At 38.8% G+C, this 19876-nt stretch overlaps 3 protein-coding genes across 3 annotated transcripts; 2 read left to right on the top strand and 1 right to left on the bottom strand.

Moving 5' to 3' along the window:
* The first annotated feature begins 1465 nt into the window (after positions 1-1465).
* LOC126406333 (mas-related G-protein coupled receptor member A4-like) lies at positions 1466-2315 on the top strand. Its single transcript, XM_050070541.1, has 2 exons — positions 1466-1698; positions 1790-2315. The coding sequence occupies exons 1-2, from the start codon at positions 1466-1468 to the stop codon at positions 2313-2315; spliced, it is 759 nt and encodes a 252-aa protein (XP_049926498.1).
* A 4945-nt stretch (positions 2316-7260) lies between these two features.
* Positions 7261-13778, top strand: LOC126406767 (G-protein coupled receptor 4-like). Its single transcript, XM_050071251.1, has 3 exons — positions 7261-7422; positions 7873-8060; positions 13271-13778. The coding sequence occupies exons 1-3, from the start codon at positions 7261-7263 to the stop codon at positions 13776-13778; spliced, it is 858 nt and encodes a 285-aa protein (XP_049927208.1).
* A 1612-nt stretch (positions 13779-15390) lies between these two features.
* On the bottom strand, positions 15391-18283 carry LOC126406332 (G-protein coupled receptor 4-like). Its single transcript, XM_050070539.1, has 3 exons — positions 18191-18283; positions 16562-16770; positions 15391-16465 (listed from the first exon to the last, which is right to left on the bottom strand). The coding sequence occupies exons 1-3, from the start codon at positions 18281-18283 to the stop codon at positions 15964-15966; spliced, it is 804 nt and encodes a 267-aa protein (XP_049926496.1). The 3' UTR covers positions 15391-15963.
* Positions 18284-19876: the final 1593 nt, after the last annotated feature.

Genomic DNA, 19876 nt, shown 5'->3' with positions numbered 1-19876 from the left:
ACCTATTTAGACTCCACCGTAGACAACGGCAGCATTTCTCCGACCACGTAGCGAGCCACAAGCTCCGTGGCTTCTTTCAGACTGATAGGTTTAACGTTATCTCCGTTATTAGAACCAAAAGACAGTCGTTGCTGTTTCGGAGCTGAAGGACCAGCGTTCTAAAAGTAACGGAAGTAACTGATGGCTTGTTTGAAAATGTACTCAAGTATTTGATTACTCAAACAGCAAACTAACGCGTTAGGTTACCCGTTACTGCAAAAAGTAGTATCAAAGTACTCTAACGCGTTACTTTGTAACCCAACTCTGCAATCCAGTGTTAAAAGAACAGAGGATATTTACCGTGCGCCAGTGAAAATTAACACAGAATATCAGTAACGTTTGTTTCAGTTGCATACGCTCTTGACTTTAGCACTTTGTTCACTTTCCTCACTTCCATTTCTCTTCTTGTGCGCTGAGCTGAACTGCCAATCAGAGTGATTTCATTCACCAACAGGCTCCGCCATCTCCAACGCCTATTCAACATGCTGTATGGGTGGAAAAGAAGACGAGGATTAATGTGTGCTAACATTGCAGGACACACTGCAGCAACTATGGCAACAGATAATTGCTGACAGCCCAACACTAGTCTCGCCACCAGACAATCAGAGATCTCCGCCTTCTGATAGTCTGGGGACACTCCTTTCTAAAGTGTGTTTAACACACCGGAGAAAACGGCCGGCAACAAAGCAACGCCTCTTGCATTTTTGAAAAGGACACGCCCTCCTGGAAATGTGCGCTCCCCCTTTTCTCGTCCGCAAGGAAACAAACACACAGAGAGCTTGAAAATGGATGCTGAGAGATTTAACTCCGTTTTATCAAACGTCTGCTCAGTCCACAAGATTGTGGAAATGAAGGACTTACAGCGACTTTGTTTAAAACTTTTAGCGTAAGTTCAGCGAGCCACCGAAGGACCGCCCTGTGGATTTACTATTGGTTCTGCTACGTAGGGAGTTTTTTTAAACTCTGAAATTGTATCTGCCCATCTAAACACAAAATCAGGGGGAAAGACATCAGTCTTTAAGAAAAGCGTCTAAAGACTGACTTGTGAGTCTAGCCCAACACTGACCAACGGCCTACCATCGGCTTGGTGTGTCAGGGCCTTTAAACTGTAGAGATTAATGGCAACATTTTGTTACAACTCAAAGGAAAACACTATTTGGGGTTTTTACTGAAAGATATCTAATGTATGGAATTTTGTGGATATTCAAGGTCCCCACAGGATGAAGCTTTCTGACCTTGTTTATCCCTGACTTTTCATTTAGCATCACTATGAAGTTAACGTTTGTGGTATTTAATGTAATGTCTCATCAACTATTGAATAAACTGCTGTAAGATATGATGCAGACATTCATGGTGCCCAGAGATTGATTTGCAGTAACTTTTGTAATGTGACTTGACATGTCTGGGATAAGGTGGACTTCAGAACATGTTTACAAATGCTTCCCTCACTTTTCCCAATGTTTTCTGGCAGGTGATGAATGATCGTGTTGGTCCAATCTACGTCATCAACCTTCTCATTTCCGACCTCATTCAGTTCTGCGGCATGATCTTTGAGGTGGCGCAACCTAAGGACAGGACAGTGATTGATACATTCACATATATTTACGTATACTGTCTGGTGGCCAGTGTTTGCTTCATGGTGTGCATCGCCCTGGAAAAGTAGCTGTCTGTTAATCCAGTATGTGTGGAGCTATTTCTGTGTCTGACCATTCTGTTGTGATGTAATTCTGAAGCTGTGTCTGTATTTCAGGTATTTGGTCATCGCCTGCCCGCTGTGGTACCGCTTCAGACGAACCATCAAGGTCTCTGTGCTGGTGTGTGTCGTGGTCTGGATCATTCCTCTTGTCTATTTCCTCCCTTTCTTTTTCTGGATTAATTTTAGGGTCAAACGAGTCATTTTCGCCATCTTCCTCCTCCTTCCTCTCCCACTGTTCATATTCTTCCTTGGTGGGACCCTCAAAGCCCTGTCTGCTTCCATCTCTGTCCACTCTGACGAAAAACGACGAATTATAGGACTGTTGGTCCTGGTGTTGCTTATTTACATGCTGCTCTTCCTGCCGAGCATCAGTTGGTCCCTGGTAGCGGGAGCTAAATTCAACAAAACTTTTAGCAATGTGTCTTTAACAATCCTCAAGTTAAGTCCTCTGGTAGACGTATTTCTGTATGTTTTCATGAAGAAAGGGACCGTTGACAAGCTGTTGGCTTCTGTGTGTTGTTGCAAAATGGACAGTGATGATATCAGTAGTTCAGATTCAAGTTCTGTCATTCAAGTTTGAACGATGGCAGCCAGCTTCATGTAGGCAGAGAAAGAGGGTGAGAGAGAAAAGGCATCGACTGACATGACTTCCAAGCCTTTAGGATATTTTCTCTGTACATTTTGATTTGTTTAATACAAAGCCTTTAGGATATTTTCTCTGTACATTTTGATTTGTTTAATACATTTTTCCATTGTCACAACCAGTACTGGGAGTAGTACGTTACAAGGCAATGTATTTCTGTTTTTCCACTTTTGGTGGAAAAAGAAATTTAAATGGGCTGATTAGTTTTAATTTGTGTCTTAATCATAGCAGACAAAAGTAACCTATCCCCACATTTTTTTCTGTTTATGACACTAACGTCACCCGTAGTAATGCCAGGCTCAAGGAAGAAGCACTCAGTCCATCCTTCTTGTGTGTGTGTGTGTGTGTGTGTGTGTGTGTGTGTGTGTTTGAAAGAAAGTGTGACAGAGAGGGGGGAAGGCAAAGTGGAAGGTGGACTATTGCATGCAGTGTTTCTGTAAGTTAAAATTAACTCAGCATTACTTGGAACATTGCAAGGGTGGTGCTGCTCTGCGGCTAATGCACATGTGTGTTGGACTCTAGGGTTGACCTGTGCACATACATTGTAAATGGTGTGAATCAATCAGTTGGCATTAGACTGTCACTGCACCCAGTGGCTGACAGTTTGGACAAATTGATCATGCTGTCCTGGAAATATTTTATTTTACCTTTCTCGACATTAGCGACAAAATTGATGAGTTGTAGACCATGTAATCTCTGTAAACGGATATCTGCACATGTATGCAGTCGGCAACAGTACAAGAGTTTGGTATCAGAGACATTCTGGTTTCAGTTTGTGGTCCGAGTAGTATTGACCAGTCATGTTTGAGTGGGCATTGGTTGCCTGCAGGTAAACAGACCATGTGGAGAGCAACAGAGGTGGAACTCAGTTGCTTGAAATGCAATCATGGAACCTATCAGCTATCATCTGATGACAGCATAGCTTTTTATGAGCTTTTTTCTAATTTATCTACAGTCATAGATTCATGTGGACCTGTCTCAAGTTGCTCACAGTAGACAAAACGTGGCAAAACTGGATTTCCCAAAACATTGGTCACTGCCCCAGAGGCTAAATTACCATCAAACTTATAGCTCATGGGTTCCCACATTTTAATTTTTGTGCAGGGTTTGCACAAGCAGCAACCTCCAGGGCTGAAAATGAATCCAAATCAGAAGTGCCAATAACTGTAGTCCCATAGACCCCCATGTTGAAATGCCTACTTTACAGCAGAAATAAATATGCTTACAGCCTGGTACCAAACGCGGTTTGGGTCGTGATAGCTAATTTCAACATTCATGACAAGTGTACAGGGGTGGTTTTTATAGTATTTATTCATTTGTATTTTATGAAGGCTTTAAGTTACACATAATTATCGGTTGAGTGACAGACTGTATGCGAGGTGTGCCACATTCTGAGTCAGATCCACCCCTCGCTCCTCCACAGCTCCACCCTCTGGTCAGAATACAGTCACTTCTGGCTCCAAAAACCAACTCGGCAACTGTCAAAATGCCAAACTCAAGGCCGCAAAACGGGAGTCCACAAACCAGTGGGTGACGCTGCAATAGCTACGTCCATTATTTTATACATTTCTTATTTTATTCTATGGGTTTAAATTACTGTTAAAGTTACAAAGGATACATTTTGGTGTGTTTGTTTCTGTAAATAACTTTTATTACTTTGTTTCATTATGTCTGTCGTGATGAGAAATTAATGTCAAATGTCTATGAAACAGTTGTTTTTCATTTTACTCTCATGGATAAAAAATTGTACAGTTGTCTTGTCCACCGCTGTCCCACGGCAACACTAAAAACAAAATTTTTGGGGGGCAATATTTTGAATGCTATCGTCATGTACACTACTGCAGTCAGTGGAAATTAGAACATCTTTAAACACGACTTTGTCTCATACGACGTAATAATAAATTACAGACATCTCTATGTTGTCCAGATCAGTGGTTCCAAACTGGTGGGTCGCAGGTTCATTGTGAATGGACCGGATTTGACTCGCAAACATGTCAAGTTTGTAAAAAAAATAAAATAAATGTTTTTGTTGTGTTTTTTGAAGTACAGTGAATTCCACAGAGCTTTTATTTTGAAGTGTCATTTCCTGCTGTAGAATGAGTGATTAATGGACAGCTACTTAACAGAGACAGCAAACTAGATGACATGGCCTAGTACAAGTATGACGCTAAATATATCAAATTGACCTTGAACTAATGACACTGCTGTAGATGAAGTGTAAATATTTTCAGAATTTTGTCTTGATAACTGATTTTTTTTATACTAGTTGAAATCTGCCTTTACATGCAACCCTGGTGACAGCCTAGGTCGTAGTGTGAAGCCAGTCTTCAGCTTTTCAGTTGGCAGTTAGCTCAACAAGCTCTTGACTTAACAGTGGTGTTTAAGGATGTTAAAGGAGTTTGTGACCTGGTTGATGCAGACTAAACATTGTTGTATATCTGCTCAGGCATTGTGCTTTGTAAATAAGAAATACATGATTTCCAAGATACTTTTAACATAAGAAGTTTTGGTTGGGGCAGTTTTGCTGGCAGACCCTCCCGTATTTCTCATTTGTCTTCCTCCCCTTTTTTTTTATCTTCCTCCTTCTTCACCTTCCTCCTCAACATGCCCTCCTTGATTCATTGCTCTGCAGAATTAGTGAGAGCTGTACCACAGCAACAACATGTACATTTATACTCTGTGTTTCAGGGACTCCCTGCTGGCTCTGTGGTTAAGCCGTGGTAATGGTCAGCTTTCCCTGTTAGATACCAAGGTTGCGATACAATTTGATCTGTATAGTAGGTGGTTGTAAAAGATTTGAAAAATTGCTGCTGGGGCTGTAGCTTACATCAGCTGCTTCCAGCTCTCACACTGCATTTCTTCAGGAAATGCTCATTCTAGTTATTAAAGTGATTCACTTACTTTTGAAATGAGTGGTTATTGTAACTAATCACTAATTTTCAGTAACTTGCACATCACAGGTTATACTAATGTATGTCTTTCCAAAACTGTTTTTGTTTTTACTGTTTTTCACCAATAATAAAGTAAACTACTGTCTATTTATCTTTATTTAATCTGTTCCCAATTAACCTGCTTAACTGTAGAATATCTGAATATAGGTCCAGAAAAGATTTTTAAGTCACTGCATTCTCAGCTTTCCAGCTTTTTTCCAATCGGGGGTTGTACGTGAACATTTGCAACATGTCAATCCACTAACACTCACTTAAACGGTATTTCTCGTGGCATAACTTCTAGTCTGAGCTCCATCCCATTTATGAGCTGTTTATATCTTCTCTGCCAAGGAGCATGCCATGTTGTTTCTACAGTAGCCTAGAATGGAAAACCATTGGCTCTAGATAGGGCATCTCACGCTTTGTCATTGGCCACCGTAGCTCTGGTACATGCTTGGCAGAGGGGAGAAGATTCAGCTGGTTGCAGTTTGCAACTTCACGACTAGATGCCGATACATCCTACACACTAGACCTTTAAAATGTTCCACATCCTGCACTTAAAAAACTGGATGGGAAAAAACAGATATGGCACCTCTCAATGTTTAATTTCTAAGCAGTAAGACTCTTGTTATTAACAAACTCATATCTGAACATTAACACATCTGTAAGTGTGTCATGGTGTATTCAGGGCATTATTGAGAGAAGAAGATTTGCATTTTCAGGACACACATATCAGAAGAAGAGATGAGACATGATGAAACCAAATATCAACTCAACATGTTTATAGCAGGAAATTCATAACATTTTCAACCACAAATTGATATCCATTCAGATGAAGATGATTATCAGTGCTGTACTCATTGCTCAATGCTCACTGTGGGGATGTGGTGTCCCTGATACATGCTTGTGTGCAACAGTTTACGTGCACTTGCATATTAATGTTCAGAGTAAGCTTTGAGTCATACATTTTTTATAGTTAAATCTAACACTTAATGGAAATAACATTACTGCTGGATAAACATGATCAAGGACATTTGCACCTGCTGACTCTGCAAAGTCTTGAACGTACAGACTTAACATGCATGAACTGATAACCACTTCCTTTATCAATCTCACACTGATGCATTTTTGTGCCTGTTTCCTCTCTTCCTTTAGAGATAATGATAATCTAAATCTCCTCTACTACGTGTTACAACTTACCATATTTATTGTAAACTTTTGGATGCCGAGAACACAACATCAAACACTGGTGTCGAGAACTCATTCAGGTCGGGTCTTGCTGCTTTCACAGGTACATTTTGTGACCATATATTATATGGATTATTGAAAAAGATACGGACACTACAAACAGTCAGGAAATGATTATGGGACCTTTAAGAAGTGGACAGATTTGGACTGTAGCTGTACATACTACTGTGTTTTTCAATCAATAGATAAAGTATACTAGTGAGCTTATATGTCTAGAGCATTTTTACAAAGGCTTTTTTCATCATTAATACTGTTATTACATTTTGTAGCATTTACTGTATGTCCTAAATCATTAATCTACTGGGAGCTATTTATAGTGATACAGCCAGTTTTTCAGGAAAACATGACAGCTGAAATATGCAAAGGTAATTTGTGCTGTGATAATAAGATTATGTAACCCAAGCTTGTTTACATTCAGGTACTGATTCGGTTTATGATGCTTCATGAAATAGCTACACAAATCTGTACACAAAAAGATGATAGAGATGGTTCACCAAGTGGACTGATTTCTCATGTAAACATCCTCACCGGAGAGCAAAGGTACACCAGTCAATATGCATTGATATTAACATTTATGATGCTTCATGAAATAGCTACACAAATCTGTATCTGCTTTAGCGATATTGCGAGATAACGGCAGATATTAGGAAACATGTTCCATTTCCATAACCTCATCTCTTAAACAACAGGTTTCACTCTGAAGAATGGAAGAAGTCAACATTAACAACATTTCACAGGACAACAACAGCAGCCTCACCTATGATTTTAATGAAGAAGTTGGATTCATTATGAAAGTGGTGACGAGCATAATCATTTGTATCGGCCTTCCTTTGACCCTTGTGGCCATCTATGCTGGTCGTTCTCTGGTATGTATATTATAACTGAGATTTATTTATTTATTCATTTACTGAATGTGTTGTGTCTCTCTGTAAAGGCTTTCGATCTGAGTTGGAGGCCAGGTGTCAGAGGCTGGTATGAAATGTTGTAATGATCTATAAATTTAAAGAATTACTCCATTTTGAAAATGTACATGAAGCTGACTGAACCTCTAAAAAAAGAAATTCCTACAAACATTCATGGTGCGAAAACTTTAACTTATCTTAACTTCATTAATCTGACTTTTCATTTAATGCCATCATGTAAATTTTTTTTTATTGGTCTGTGTTTTCTTTTTTTGACTAAATACATCCATAACTAATGGCCCCTAAATAAATGTCTCTGACTGAAGTTACAATATATGCAGTACATATTTGGGAGGAGGTGCAGTCCAGAATGTTTACAATACCTTTTTTACTTTTATCAATGTTTTCTTGCAGGTGAAAAATGATCATGTTGCTCCAGTCTACGTCATCAATCTTCTAATTTCTGACCTCATTCAGCTCTGCTGCATGATTGTTTGGGTGGCACAACCTGAGGGCAGCAAGATATACAAAATCATCTTTATTATTTACTACTCTGGTCTGGTGGCCAGTGTTTGCTTCATGTTGTGCATCGCCCTGGAAAGGTAGCTATCTGTCTATCCAGTGTGTGTGGAGCTACTGACCAATGTATATAGTCCTGAAGCTGTGTCNTGTAGTCCCATAGACCCCCATGTTGAAATGCCTACTTTACAGCAGAAATAAATATGCTTACAGCCTTGTACCAAACGCGGTTTTGGTCGTGTTAGCTAATTTCAACATTCATGACAAGTGTACAGGGGTGGTTTTTACAGTACTTATTCATTTGTATTTTATGAAGGCTTTAAGTTACACATAATTATCGGTTGAGTGACAGACTGTATGCGAGGTGTGCCACATTCTGAGTCAGATCCACCCCTCGCTCCTCCACAGCTCCACCCTCTGGTCAGAATACGGTCACTTCTGGCTCCAAGAACCAACTCGGCAACTGTCAAAATGCCAAACTCAAGGCCGCAAAACGGGAGTCCACAAACCAGTGGGTGACGCTGCAATAGCTACGTCCATTATTTTATACATTTCTTATTTTATTCTATGGGTTTAAATTACTGTTAAAGTTACAAAGGATACATTTTGGTGTGTTTGTTTCTGTAAATAACTTTTATTACTTTGTTTCATTATGTCTGTCGTGATGAGAAATTAATGTCAAATGTCTATGAAACAGTTGTTTTTCATTTTACTCTCATGGATAAAAAATTGTACAGTTGTCTTGTCCACCGCTGTCCCACGGCAACACTAAAAACTTTTTTTGGGGGGCAATATTTTGAATGCTATCCTCATGTACATTACTGCAGTCAGTGGAAATTAGAACATCTTTAAACATGACTTTGTCTCATACGGAGCAATTGGTCTTTGTAATAATAAATTACAGACATCTCTATGTTGTCCAGATCACTGGTTCCAAACTGGTGGGTCGCAGGTTCATTGTGAATGGGTCGGATTTGACTCGCAAACGTGTCAAGTTTGTAAAAAAAAAATTTTTTTGTTTTTGTTGTTTTTTGAAGTACAGTGAATTCCACAGAGCTTTTATTTTGAAGTGTCATGTCTTGCTGTATAATGAGTGATTAATGGACAGCTACTTAACAGAGACAGCAAACTAGCTTGATGACATGGCCTAGTACAAGTATGGCGCTAAATATATTAAACTGACCTTGAACTAATGACTAAGAAGAAATGTAGCCCCTGTGGCTGGACCAGTTGGGAACCACTGCTCTAGATGAAGTATAAATGTTCTCAGAATTTTGTCTTGATAACTGATTATTTTATACTAGTTGAAATCTGCCTTTACATGCAACCCTGGTGACAGCCTAGGTCGTAGTGTGAAGCCAGTCTTCAGCTTTTCAGTTGGCAATTAGCTCAACAAGCTCTTGACTTAACAGTGGTGTTTAAGGATGTTAAAGGAGTTTGTGACCTGGTTGATGCAGACTAAACATTGTTGTATATCTGCTCAGGCATTGTGCTTTGTAAATAAGAAATACATGATTTCCAAGATACTTTTAACATAAGAAGTTTTGGTTGGGGCAGTTTTGCTGGCAGACCCTCCCGTATTTCTCATTTGTCTTCCTCCCCTTTTTTTTTATCTTCCTCCTTCTTCACCTTCCTCCTCAACATGCCCTCCTTGATTCATTGCTCTGCAGAATTAGTGAGAGCTGTACCACAGCAACAACATGTACATTTATACTCTGTGTTTCAGGGACTCCCTGCTGGCTCTGTGGTTAAGCCGTGGTAATGGTCAGCTTTCCCTGTTAGATACCAAGGTTGTGATACAATTTGATCTGTATAGTAGGTGGTGTTAAAAGATTTGAAAAATTGCTGCTGGGGCTGTAGCTTACATCAGCTGCTTCCAGCTCTCACACTGCATTTCTTCAGGAAATGCACGTTCTAGTTATTAAAGTGATTCACTTACTTTTGAAATGAGTGGTTATTGTAACTAATCACTAATTTTCAGTAACTTGCACATCACAGGTTATACTAATGTATGTCTTTCCAAAACTGTATTTTTGTTTTTGCTGTTTTTGACCAATAATAAAGTAAACTACTGTCTATTTATCTTTATTTAATCTGTTCCCAATTAACCTGCTTATCTGTAGAATATCTCAAACAGGTGTATATTTACAAAAAAACAATAAACTTAGTAAGTTTGAAGATAAAACATCTTGTCTTTGCACTTTTTTCAATTGAATATAGGTCCAGAAAAGATTTTTAAGTCATTGCATTCTCAGCTTTCCAGATTTTTTCCAATCGGGGGTTGTACGTTCCAGTGAACATTTGCAACATGTGAATCCACTAACACTCACTTAAACGGTATTACTCGTGGCATAACTTCTAGTCTGAGCTCCATCCCATTTATGAGCTGTTTATATCTTCTCTGCCAAGGAGCATGCCATGTTGTTTCTACAGTAGCCTGGAATGGAAAACGATTGGCTCTAGATAGGGCATTTCACGCTTTATCATTGGCCACAGTAGCTCTCGTACATGCTTGGCAGAGGGGAGAAGATTCAGCTGGTTGCAGTTTGCAACTTCACCTCTAGATGCCGATACATCCTACACACTAGACCTTTAAAATGTTCCATATCCTGCACTTAAAAAACTGGATGGGAAAAAACACATATGGCACCTCTCAATGTTTAATTTCTAAGCAGTAAGACTCTTGTTATTAACAAACTCATATCTGAACATTAACACATCTGTAAGTGTGTCATGGTGTATTCAGGGCATTATTGAGAGAAGAAGATTTGCATTTTCAGGACACACATATCAGAAGAAGAGATGAGACATGATGAAACCAAATATCAACTCAACATGTTTATAGCAGGAAATTCATAACATTTTCAACCACAAATTGATATCCATTCAGATGAAGATGATTATCAGTGCTGTACTCATTGCTCAATGCTCACTGTGGGGATGTGGTGTCCCTGATACATGCTTGTGTGCAACAGTTTACGTGCACTTGCATATTAATGTTCAGAGTAAGCTTTGAGTCATACATTTTTTATAGTTAAATCTAACACATAATGGAAATAATATTACTGCTGGATAAACATGATCAAGGACATTTGCACCTGCTGACTCTGCAAAGTCTTGAACGTACAGACTTAACATGAATGAACTGATAACCACTTCCTTTATCGTGTTTTATTAATCTCACACTGATGCATTTTTGTGCCTGTTTCCTCTCTTCCTTTAGAGATAATGATAATCTAAATCTCCTCTACTACATGTTACAACTTACCATATTTATTGTAAACTTTCTGGATGCCGAGAACACAACATCAAACACTGGTGTCGAGAACTCATTCAGGTCGGGTCTTGCTGCTTTCACAGGTACATTTTGTGACCATATATTATATGGATTATTGAAAAAGATACGGAAACTACAAACAGTCAGGAAATGATTATGGGACCTTTAAGAAGTGGACAGATTTGGACTGTAGCTGTACATACTACTGTGTTTTTCAATCAATAGATAAAGTATACGAGGGAGGTTTTTTTAAAAACTGCCTTCACATTATCGTTACTCTTATTACATTTTGTCGCATTTACTGTATGTCCTAAATCATTAATCTACTGGGAGCTATTTATAGTGATACAGCCAGTTTTTCAGGAAAACATGACAGCTGAAATATGCAAAGGTTATTTGTGCCGTGATAATAAGATTATGTAACCCAAGACTGTTTACATTCAGGTACTGATTCGGTTTATGATGCTTCATGAAATAGCTACACAAATCTGTACACAAAAAGATAATACAGATGGTTCACCAAGTGGACTGATTTCTCATGTAAACATCCTCACCGGAGAGCAAAGGTACACCAGTCAATATGCATTGATATTAACATTACATTAAATCATTGAAACGGTTGAACAATGTTCTGCAGCAGAATTTGTTGCCCTATCTGAAACTGTATTATTTGACTGAATAATATTAGCAGATAATGCAACAAATATTAAGCATGTATTAATTTTCTAATAGTGGATGTAGACCGACTGTTTTTGTGTTTGTGTGACCTTGCACGACACTGCTTTAGCGATAATGCGAGATAACGGCAGATATTAGGCAACATGTTCCATTTCCATAACCTCATCTCTTAAACAACAGGTTTCACTCTGAAGAATGGAAGAAGTCAACATTTACAACATTTCACAGGACAACAACAGCAGCCTCACCTATGATTTTAATGAAGAAGTTGGATTCATCATGAAAGTGGTGACGAGCATAATCATTTGTATCGGCCTTCCTTTGACCCTTGTGGCCATCTATGCTGTTCGTTCTCTGGTATGTATATTATAACTGAGATTTATTTATTTATTCATTTACTGAATGTGTTGTGTCTCTCTGTAAAGGCTTTCGATCTGAGTTGGAGGCCAGGTGTCAGAGGCTGGTATGAAATGTTGTAATGATTTATAAATTTAAAGAATTACTCCATTTTGAAAATGTACATGAAGCTGACTGAACCCTAAACCCATGTAGATTACATGTGTGACCCCATCCAGCTGTCTGTTAAAGTGTATAGTCAATGGCACCGTGAAGTTAAAACTTTTTTCAGAGAAATTTGCACGACATTATTTGTTTTTTTTAATTTAACATACAAAGAGCATAGGACATTTTGTAGATATTCATGGTCCCCAGAGAATGAAGTCCACTAACTTTTCCTTTAGCTCCACTATGATGTTGATGTTATTGGATGTTTTTTTTTTTTTCGACAATCATTAGAGAGATTGCCATTAAAAAAAAAATACAAACATACATGGTGCGAAGAGTTTAACTTATCTTAACTTCATTAATCTGACTTTTCATTTAATGCCATCATGTAAAATTGTTTTGATTGGTCTGTGTTTTGTTTTTTTGACTAAATACATCCATAACTAATGGCCCCAAAATAAATGTCTCTGACTGAAGTTACAATATATGCAGTACATATTTGGGAGGAGGTGCAGTCCAGAATGTTTACAATACCTTTTTTACTTTTATCAGTGTTTTCTTGCAGGTGAAAAATGATCATGTTGCTCCAGTCTACGTCATCAATCTTCTAATTTCCGACCTCATTCAGCTCTGCTGCATGATTGTTTGGGTGGCACAACCTGAGGGCAGCAAGATATACAAAATCATCTTTATTATTTACTACTCTGGTCTGGTGGCCAGTGTTTGCTTCATGTTGTGCATCGCCCTGGAAAGGTAGCTATCTGTCTATCCAGTGTGTGTGGAGCTACTGACCAATGTATATAGTCCTGAAGCTGTGTCTATCATGTATTGCAGGTATTTGGTCATCGCCTGCCCACTGTGGTACCGCTTCAGACGAACCATCAAGGTCTCTCTGGTGGTCTGTGTCGTGGTCTGGGCCCTTCCTCTTATCTGTGTAATCACTTTAGTTTTCTGGGATTTTGTAGAGGTCGCAGACACCATCTGTGCCATCTTTTTCCTCCTTCCTTTCCCACTGTTCATATTCTTTCTGGGTGGGACCCTCAAAGCCCTGTCTGCTTCCATCTCTGTCCACGCTGATGAAAAACGCCGAATTGTAGGAATGTTGGTCCTGGTGCTGCTTATTTACATGCTGCTATTTCTGCCCAGCATCATTTGGCTCCTGGCAGAACGAGACAGGTATAACAATACTTCAAAGGACCTGTCTTCTGTGTTTCTTAGGTTGAGTCCTCTTGCAGATTTAATTCTGTATGTTTTCATGAGGAAAGGGACCATTGACAAGCTGTTGGCCTCTGTGTGTTGTTGCAGAATGGACAGCAATGAAATCAGCAGTTCAACAGTATAAATGATGACAATATGTCCGCAGTCAGCTTCATTTAGAGAGAGAAACAGGGGAAGGGGAGAATACAGAAGGAGACATGCAGGCAGCTAGAAAGGGGAGTGACAGAATAGATTCTATCATCTACTGATACGGCATCCAATAAGACACCGAACTGTGGATACAAAGAAGCCTTGTCTTTTTCTTAATTTTGTTTATTTAGTCTTAATTAGTCTCATTTTTCAAGGGAGAACTAGCTAAGACAGGTAACAGCATAAATAAAAACATGTTACAAGTTATAGACAAGAGGTTATAAATTATATAAAAAGAGATCAGGCCAGATCAGGTCATCCTACCTGAGAGTATAACTCACAGTGGTGAGTCAGAGCTTTACAACTGGGAATAAACCTCAAGAGGGACCTCTAGATCATCATAACCTAACCAGGCATATAAAAATTTGCTATCGGAGTTCTGCTTGCTGGGTAAACTTACTGGTAAACCTGCTCTTGTTCACTGTGATGGCTTCAACAAATGTAAATTAAATTTGTTTTGTATTAGCTTGTTAATTGTAAGTTGATGTCTATTATTATTATTATAGTTTAATCACAGAAGCAAATGAGATATTCTTTTTTGATACACAGAGCTCATTATAGCCGCCACACTGTCTGATTCCTTAACCTTTATTTGAACAGTTTTTGTATGTGCAACACAGAAAGAGCATTTCAGTTAAATGTTAATGTGTTAAATTAAATGTTTCTAAACAAAAATGATAATGTTTGCCTTTGACTCATTCAGTAAATCAAAACCAAGTTGCAACCAAGTGGCTAAAACATGAAGCCAACATGAGTGTCTTAAACTGCAGTTCCTCTAATGGCCACTTGAGGCTGGCTCCACAAGCCAGTCAATCCTTATAGACCTCCATGTTCAAATGCCCAACTTTACAGCAGAAATAAACATGTTTACAGCTTGGTACAAAAAAAGAGTTTTGGTCTCTATAGCTAATTTCAACATTCATGACAACTGTATGGGGAATTAATTTTTATATAACTCACACAGTCAGACACAGATGAATGTCTTCTGGACAACTATTAGGTCAGCAGTCTTTCCCATGGTTGTGGTTGTGTGCACTGAACCAGACTGACAGATTGAAGGCTCAGGAAACCTTTGCAGGTGTTTTGAGTTAATTAGATGATGAGAGCTCTTCCTCTTCTCAGGACTGTGTGAGTGCACAATATGTACCATTTTCACTTTCTGAAATAACTGACGAGAAATATTGAACTTTGTCACGATATTTTGATTTTTTGAGATGCGCCTGTAAGGCACAAATATGCATTAGTGCGAGAGGGAAGTGGGGTTGATAAAACACCACAAGGAAGTTGTAATCAGCCCATGCATGTTAAGTCTGTATGTTCAAGACTTTGCTGTTCTGATGAGTAAAGAGCAGCTGAGCTTGTTGCAGGTTTATATACATAAATATTGAACTTACCATTTTATAAGTAGCATCTGATAGTTACACATGATCCATATCTCTTATCTTCTTGGCCTTATGCACATGAAATATACTTGACACAAACTGGCTCAGTGAATGTGAAGGAAGGGAGTCCACACCAGATGTATACAATAAGCTGATTTATTTAAAACCAAAGTCATCTTTAACTGGGAGTGGAACAGCATCAGCAATGAAAGCAATACATGGATGCACAAGATGTGTGCTGTGGTGTTGACTAATCAGCCCAGACATCTAAGCCCACAATCATCTGTCACGTCAGTGACCAATACTGTCTCTGTGTGTCACTGGTTCTTCTTGAGAACTTTGTCGACATACATGCACCAACACACTGACCCATTTCATTTGACTTCATTTTACCATGTCAATGAATTAGTACCTACTTCTGCTGTTCTGTTTTTCCATTAGCATCACTGTGAAGTAAGAATTTATCAATATTGTTAAGCACATTGCAACTGTTGCGTAATCCTGCTCTGAATCACTTCCTACGTGCCTCCCACAAAAACAGCAAAACTATTTGTATGAAATAAAGATTAAAAAAGCAAAACAAACACAGTTTGGGACAGACACACATTAGCTATAACCAGTGGCGTCTTTAAGCCTGGCTGTCTGAGGCCTCAGCCCTGAATGTTTTATGAATAGCCCCAGATCTCTGTCTCTCTTTCTCTGCCTACATGAAGCTGACTGTGGACATTTTGTCATCATTCACACTGGACTGCTGATATCATCACTGTCCATTCTGCAACAACACACAGAAGCCAACAGCTTGTCAATGGTCCCTTTCCTCACAAAAATATACAGAAATAAGTCTGCCAGAGGACTCAACTGTACAAACATTAAAGACAGGTTGCTTAGCTTACGTTCATCGATATCACTGCTTCCCTGTGCCAAGAACAAAATAATGGTGGGCAGGAACAACAGTGTGTAAATAAGCAGCACCAGGACCAACATTCCTACAATTCTTCGTTTTTCATCAGAGTGGACAGAGATGGAAGCAGACAGGGCTTTGAGGGTCCCACCAAGGAAGAATATGAACAGTGGGAGAGGAAGGAGGAGGAGGATGCCAACGATGGTTTCTGAGTTCCTTCCAGTAATGAGGAGACAGTAAATGACAGCAGGAAGGGCCCAGACCACGACACAGACCAGCACAGAGACCTTGATGGTTCGTCTGAAGCGGTACCACAGTGGGCAGGTGATGACTAAATACCTGCAATACAAGACAGACACAGCTTCAGAATGATATCATAATACAATGGCTCAACACAGAAGAAGGTACACACATACTGGATAGACAGACAGCTACCTTTCCAGGGCGATGCACACCATGAAACCAATACTGGCCACCAGACAATAGAGGTAGATGAAAAATAAAATCAATTCAGTCAGAGAAATAAATCCACCATTGAATATCCAGTCCTCAGGTAGCACCCGAGTGATCATGCAGCAGAGCTGAATGAGGTCAGTAATGAGAAGGTTGATGACGTAGATCGGAACAACATGATCATCTTTCACCTGCAAGAAAACATTGGTGCACGTTAGAAAGCAGTTGTGAACATGAGGTCCACCTCCTCCCAGATGTGTCATTTTGCTGTGCCCAGAATTTGTTATCAGAGCCATTTATTCACTTTTCATCACGCTCTGTTTTGTGCTGTCTGAAATATCAGAAAAGACACACAGTCACTGACTAGGTTTACATGCACAAAATATTCAGTTTTTTGCCTTTATTCTGAAAAGACATATTCCTACTTAGGTCTTTACATGGATAATATAAAAGGATATTCCACTAATATTCATGTTTACATGCAGCCGTGCATACTCTGATAAACATGCCCGTGGAACATGGGATCACTCCTCAAACCTGAATAATACCCTCATATCCCACATGTTTTATTTGGAATATGCAAATTTGGAAAAAGGCCTAATTTGTAATATCCAGACAGAATATGCTGTTTTCATGACCAGCATCAAATTCCAAATATTGGCATATTCAGATTGATAGTGGGATATTATTGTGCATGTAAGCATAGTCACTGTAATAACAAAGGCCTGACTTACTGTAGCTTTTGCACCTGTTTTTTAGGCACAGATATGATACATTCTGGACCAAACGCATGTTCCTCTGTATTTATCAAACGGATGCACCAGACTGAGGTCACAGTTTGAGTGTCATGTTTGTGTTTGCAAGGTGAGCCTCTCTCATAATTACATGCATTTCAGAAAGGATCATATAACAGTAGAAGGAAACATGTTAACAGAGGTTAATTATGAATTCCACTGATATACAGTATGATGGAAAAGTATTGGACTAATCAAAATGTTTGACCTGATGATGGTTGTAAATAAAAAGTCAGATCATAAAAGTTATGATGATTCAACCTCTGGGCACCATGAAAGTGTCATTAAAAAAAAACAAAAGAAAGAAAACAAAAGAAAACAAAAAGGTAATCCAGTCCAATACTTGTCGAGACATTTCACAAAAACAACAACAACAACAAAACAAATTTAAAAAAACATTAACCTCTTAATGGTGCTAAGGGAAAAGTCAGGAGATGAACAAGGTCAGTGGGGTTCATGCTCTGGGGACCATGAATATCTACAAAATTGCATAATTTTTTAAAAAAAAAATAAAAACCCCAAACAATGAGCCAACATAATGCTGTACAGATCGCCCTGATAAAAGTTTAAACTAAATGATGCCATGTACCTCCACATTTCAGGAGAAGGCTGAAATGGAGTCACACATACAAGCTGAATGTGTTTAGGGTCCAGTTCGCTTCATGTGCACTGTAACTATGGAGTAAATATTTTCCTGTGAATGTATAAATCATTACAATAATTCATCCAGCCCCCTGACACCTGATCCCTAACCTAGATCAAGATTTTGGCACAGACAGTAAATAAATAAATATGGTAAAAGTAAAAATATACATACCAGAGAATAAACAGCATAGATGGCCACAAGGGTTAAAGGAAGGCCGATACACATGATTATGATTGTCACCACTTTCATGATGAAATCGTCCATTCTTCAGAGTAAAAACCTGGTGTTTAAGAGATCAAGTTATAGAAAGGGACCATATTGTACACTATACCCACAAAAAAACAACAAAAAAAAAACTTGCCCCATAGAAACAACATTAACTGAATCATAAACTGACTGTATCCTGTCCTGGGTTACATAACATATAATCAACAGAAAACTCTTCGAGCTAAGTGGACTCACTTCCTGAAATGTCTACGCAGTCGTGATAATTTCTGTTCTGTCTTACAGTTTTAATTAATTCAGAACTCTGTAGCTTTCTCTTACAGTTTTAATTAATTCAGAACTCTGTAGCTTTCTACATGTTTTTTTGGAACCTTTTCTGCCATTTCATCAAACACATCTTTGTTACACTGTTACACAATCACTCTCTCTTTTAATAATTTAAAGAAAAAGACAGATAATAATCCAAATGACATAAAACACAGTTGGTTTTAACACAGTTTTCTGTAATCTGCAGTTAAAAAAAACCATTTTAAATAATCTGATCATAGGAAAAAAAAATAATGTCACAACATTTACCTTTGAAAGCTGCAAGACCACACCAGAATAAGTCCTCTGTACCAATGTGTGATGCCTCCAGATGCTTTACAATAAATATGGTAAGTCAGGAAATGCTGTGGGTTCCCGTTAATCTACACCTCCTCATCTAAAGAAGAGAGAACAGAAGTGGTCAGCCACTAACATGCAATATGTGGGAAAGACACATCAAGATACCATTTTAAATTCTGAAATAATCTCGTATAAATTTAAAGACCATCTTGGGATGGGATCATTCCATAAAATGTGGGCCAGGGCGTAAAGTGGAGGGGCAATGGCCCCTTCTTTGCCCCCCTACTTCCGGCCCCTGTGTTCGGACTGCATCCATCTACGAACTCGGTCTTCATTTTGATCTCAGCTACACATCTGTAATTTTCTGTGACTGCATCTTGCATGTTGCGACCCTTTCGCATTGACTAAATCTATCCACAGACAGACAGACATATAAACACTTGGCAAAGTACTCAAAACCACTTCTGTTGCACTTCCTGTTACAATAGGCACCACCAGAAACACATGTTGCCATGATGAAAACATCACATCACAAAGTGAGAACAACACCTGATTGCTGGTGCAGATAAATATTTTCACAGTTTCTCTTCAAGTGCTTATGGGTGCATTATTCTGTTGTGGGCCAGTTATGACATACATGGTGAATTTGAAGGGTTAAGCTTATGTTTTTCTACTTAAGTATCCGACATGACTGCCTACCTTTACCTCAGCTAAAAGTTTAGAGGAGCTGCACAACATAACTGGTCATAACAAAATAATGGCACAAAAACATAAAACAAGTATCTGTTCCATCTGCAGTCTCTTACTGAAGTGATCTGTCTGTCATCTGTCAAGACACAATTCTGCACCACAGAGCTACTGATTAATATTTTTGTAACCAACACCAGACTGATGCAAAATAACTACAGAAGCCCTTCAAAATATGTGCACATGAGACTTGTCTTGCTGATTTATTATCCTACAAAGTTTGTACTATAAATCAACAGGCATGTTGGAGCCTGACACACTGAAATAGCAGATACAGTC

This window comes from Epinephelus moara, chromosome 19, assembly GCF_006386435.1.
Source record: "Epinephelus moara isolate mb chromosome 19, YSFRI_EMoa_1.0, whole genome shotgun sequence".
NCBI lineage: Eukaryota > Metazoa > Chordata > Actinopteri > Perciformes > Serranidae > Epinephelus > Epinephelus moara.
Note: the sequence above shows the minus strand (reverse complement) of the source record. Positions and strands in the feature narration are given on the sequence as shown.

Excerpts from the sequence above, each read along its gene's own strand:
- LOC126406333 (XM_050070541.1), top strand. The coding sequence starts at position 1,466 with ATGTTTACAAATGCTTCCCTCACTTTTCCCAATGTTTTCTGGCAGGTG. Across the intron at positions 1,699-1,789 it reads GTGTGCATCGCCCTGGAAAA|GTATTTGGTCATCGCCTGCC; the intron begins GTAGCTGTCTGT and ends TCTGTATTTCAG.
- LOC126406767 (XM_050071251.1), top strand. The coding sequence starts at position 7,261 with ATGGAAGAAGTCAACATTAACAACATTTCACAGGACAACAACAGCAGC. Across the intron at positions 7,423-7,872 it reads TCTATGCTGGTCGTTCTCTG|GTGAAAAATGATCATGTTGC; the intron begins GTATGTATATTA and ends GTTTTCTTGCAG. Across the intron at positions 8,061-13,270 it reads TTGTGCATCGCCCTGGAAAG|GTATTTGGTCATCGCCTGCC; the intron begins GTAGCTATCTGT and ends CATGTATTGCAG.
- LOC126406332 (XM_050070539.1), bottom strand. The coding sequence starts at position 18,283 with ATGGACGATTTCATCATGAAAGTGGTGACAATCATAATCATGTGTATC. Across the intron at positions 16,771-18,190 it reads TCTATGCTGTTTATTCTCTG|GTGAAAGATGATCATGTTGT; the intron begins GTATGTATATTT and ends GTTTTCTTGCAG. Across the intron at positions 16,466-16,561 it reads GTGTGCATCGCCCTGGAAAG|GTATTTAGTCATCACCTGCC; the intron begins GTAGCTGTCTGT and ends CTTGTATTGCAG.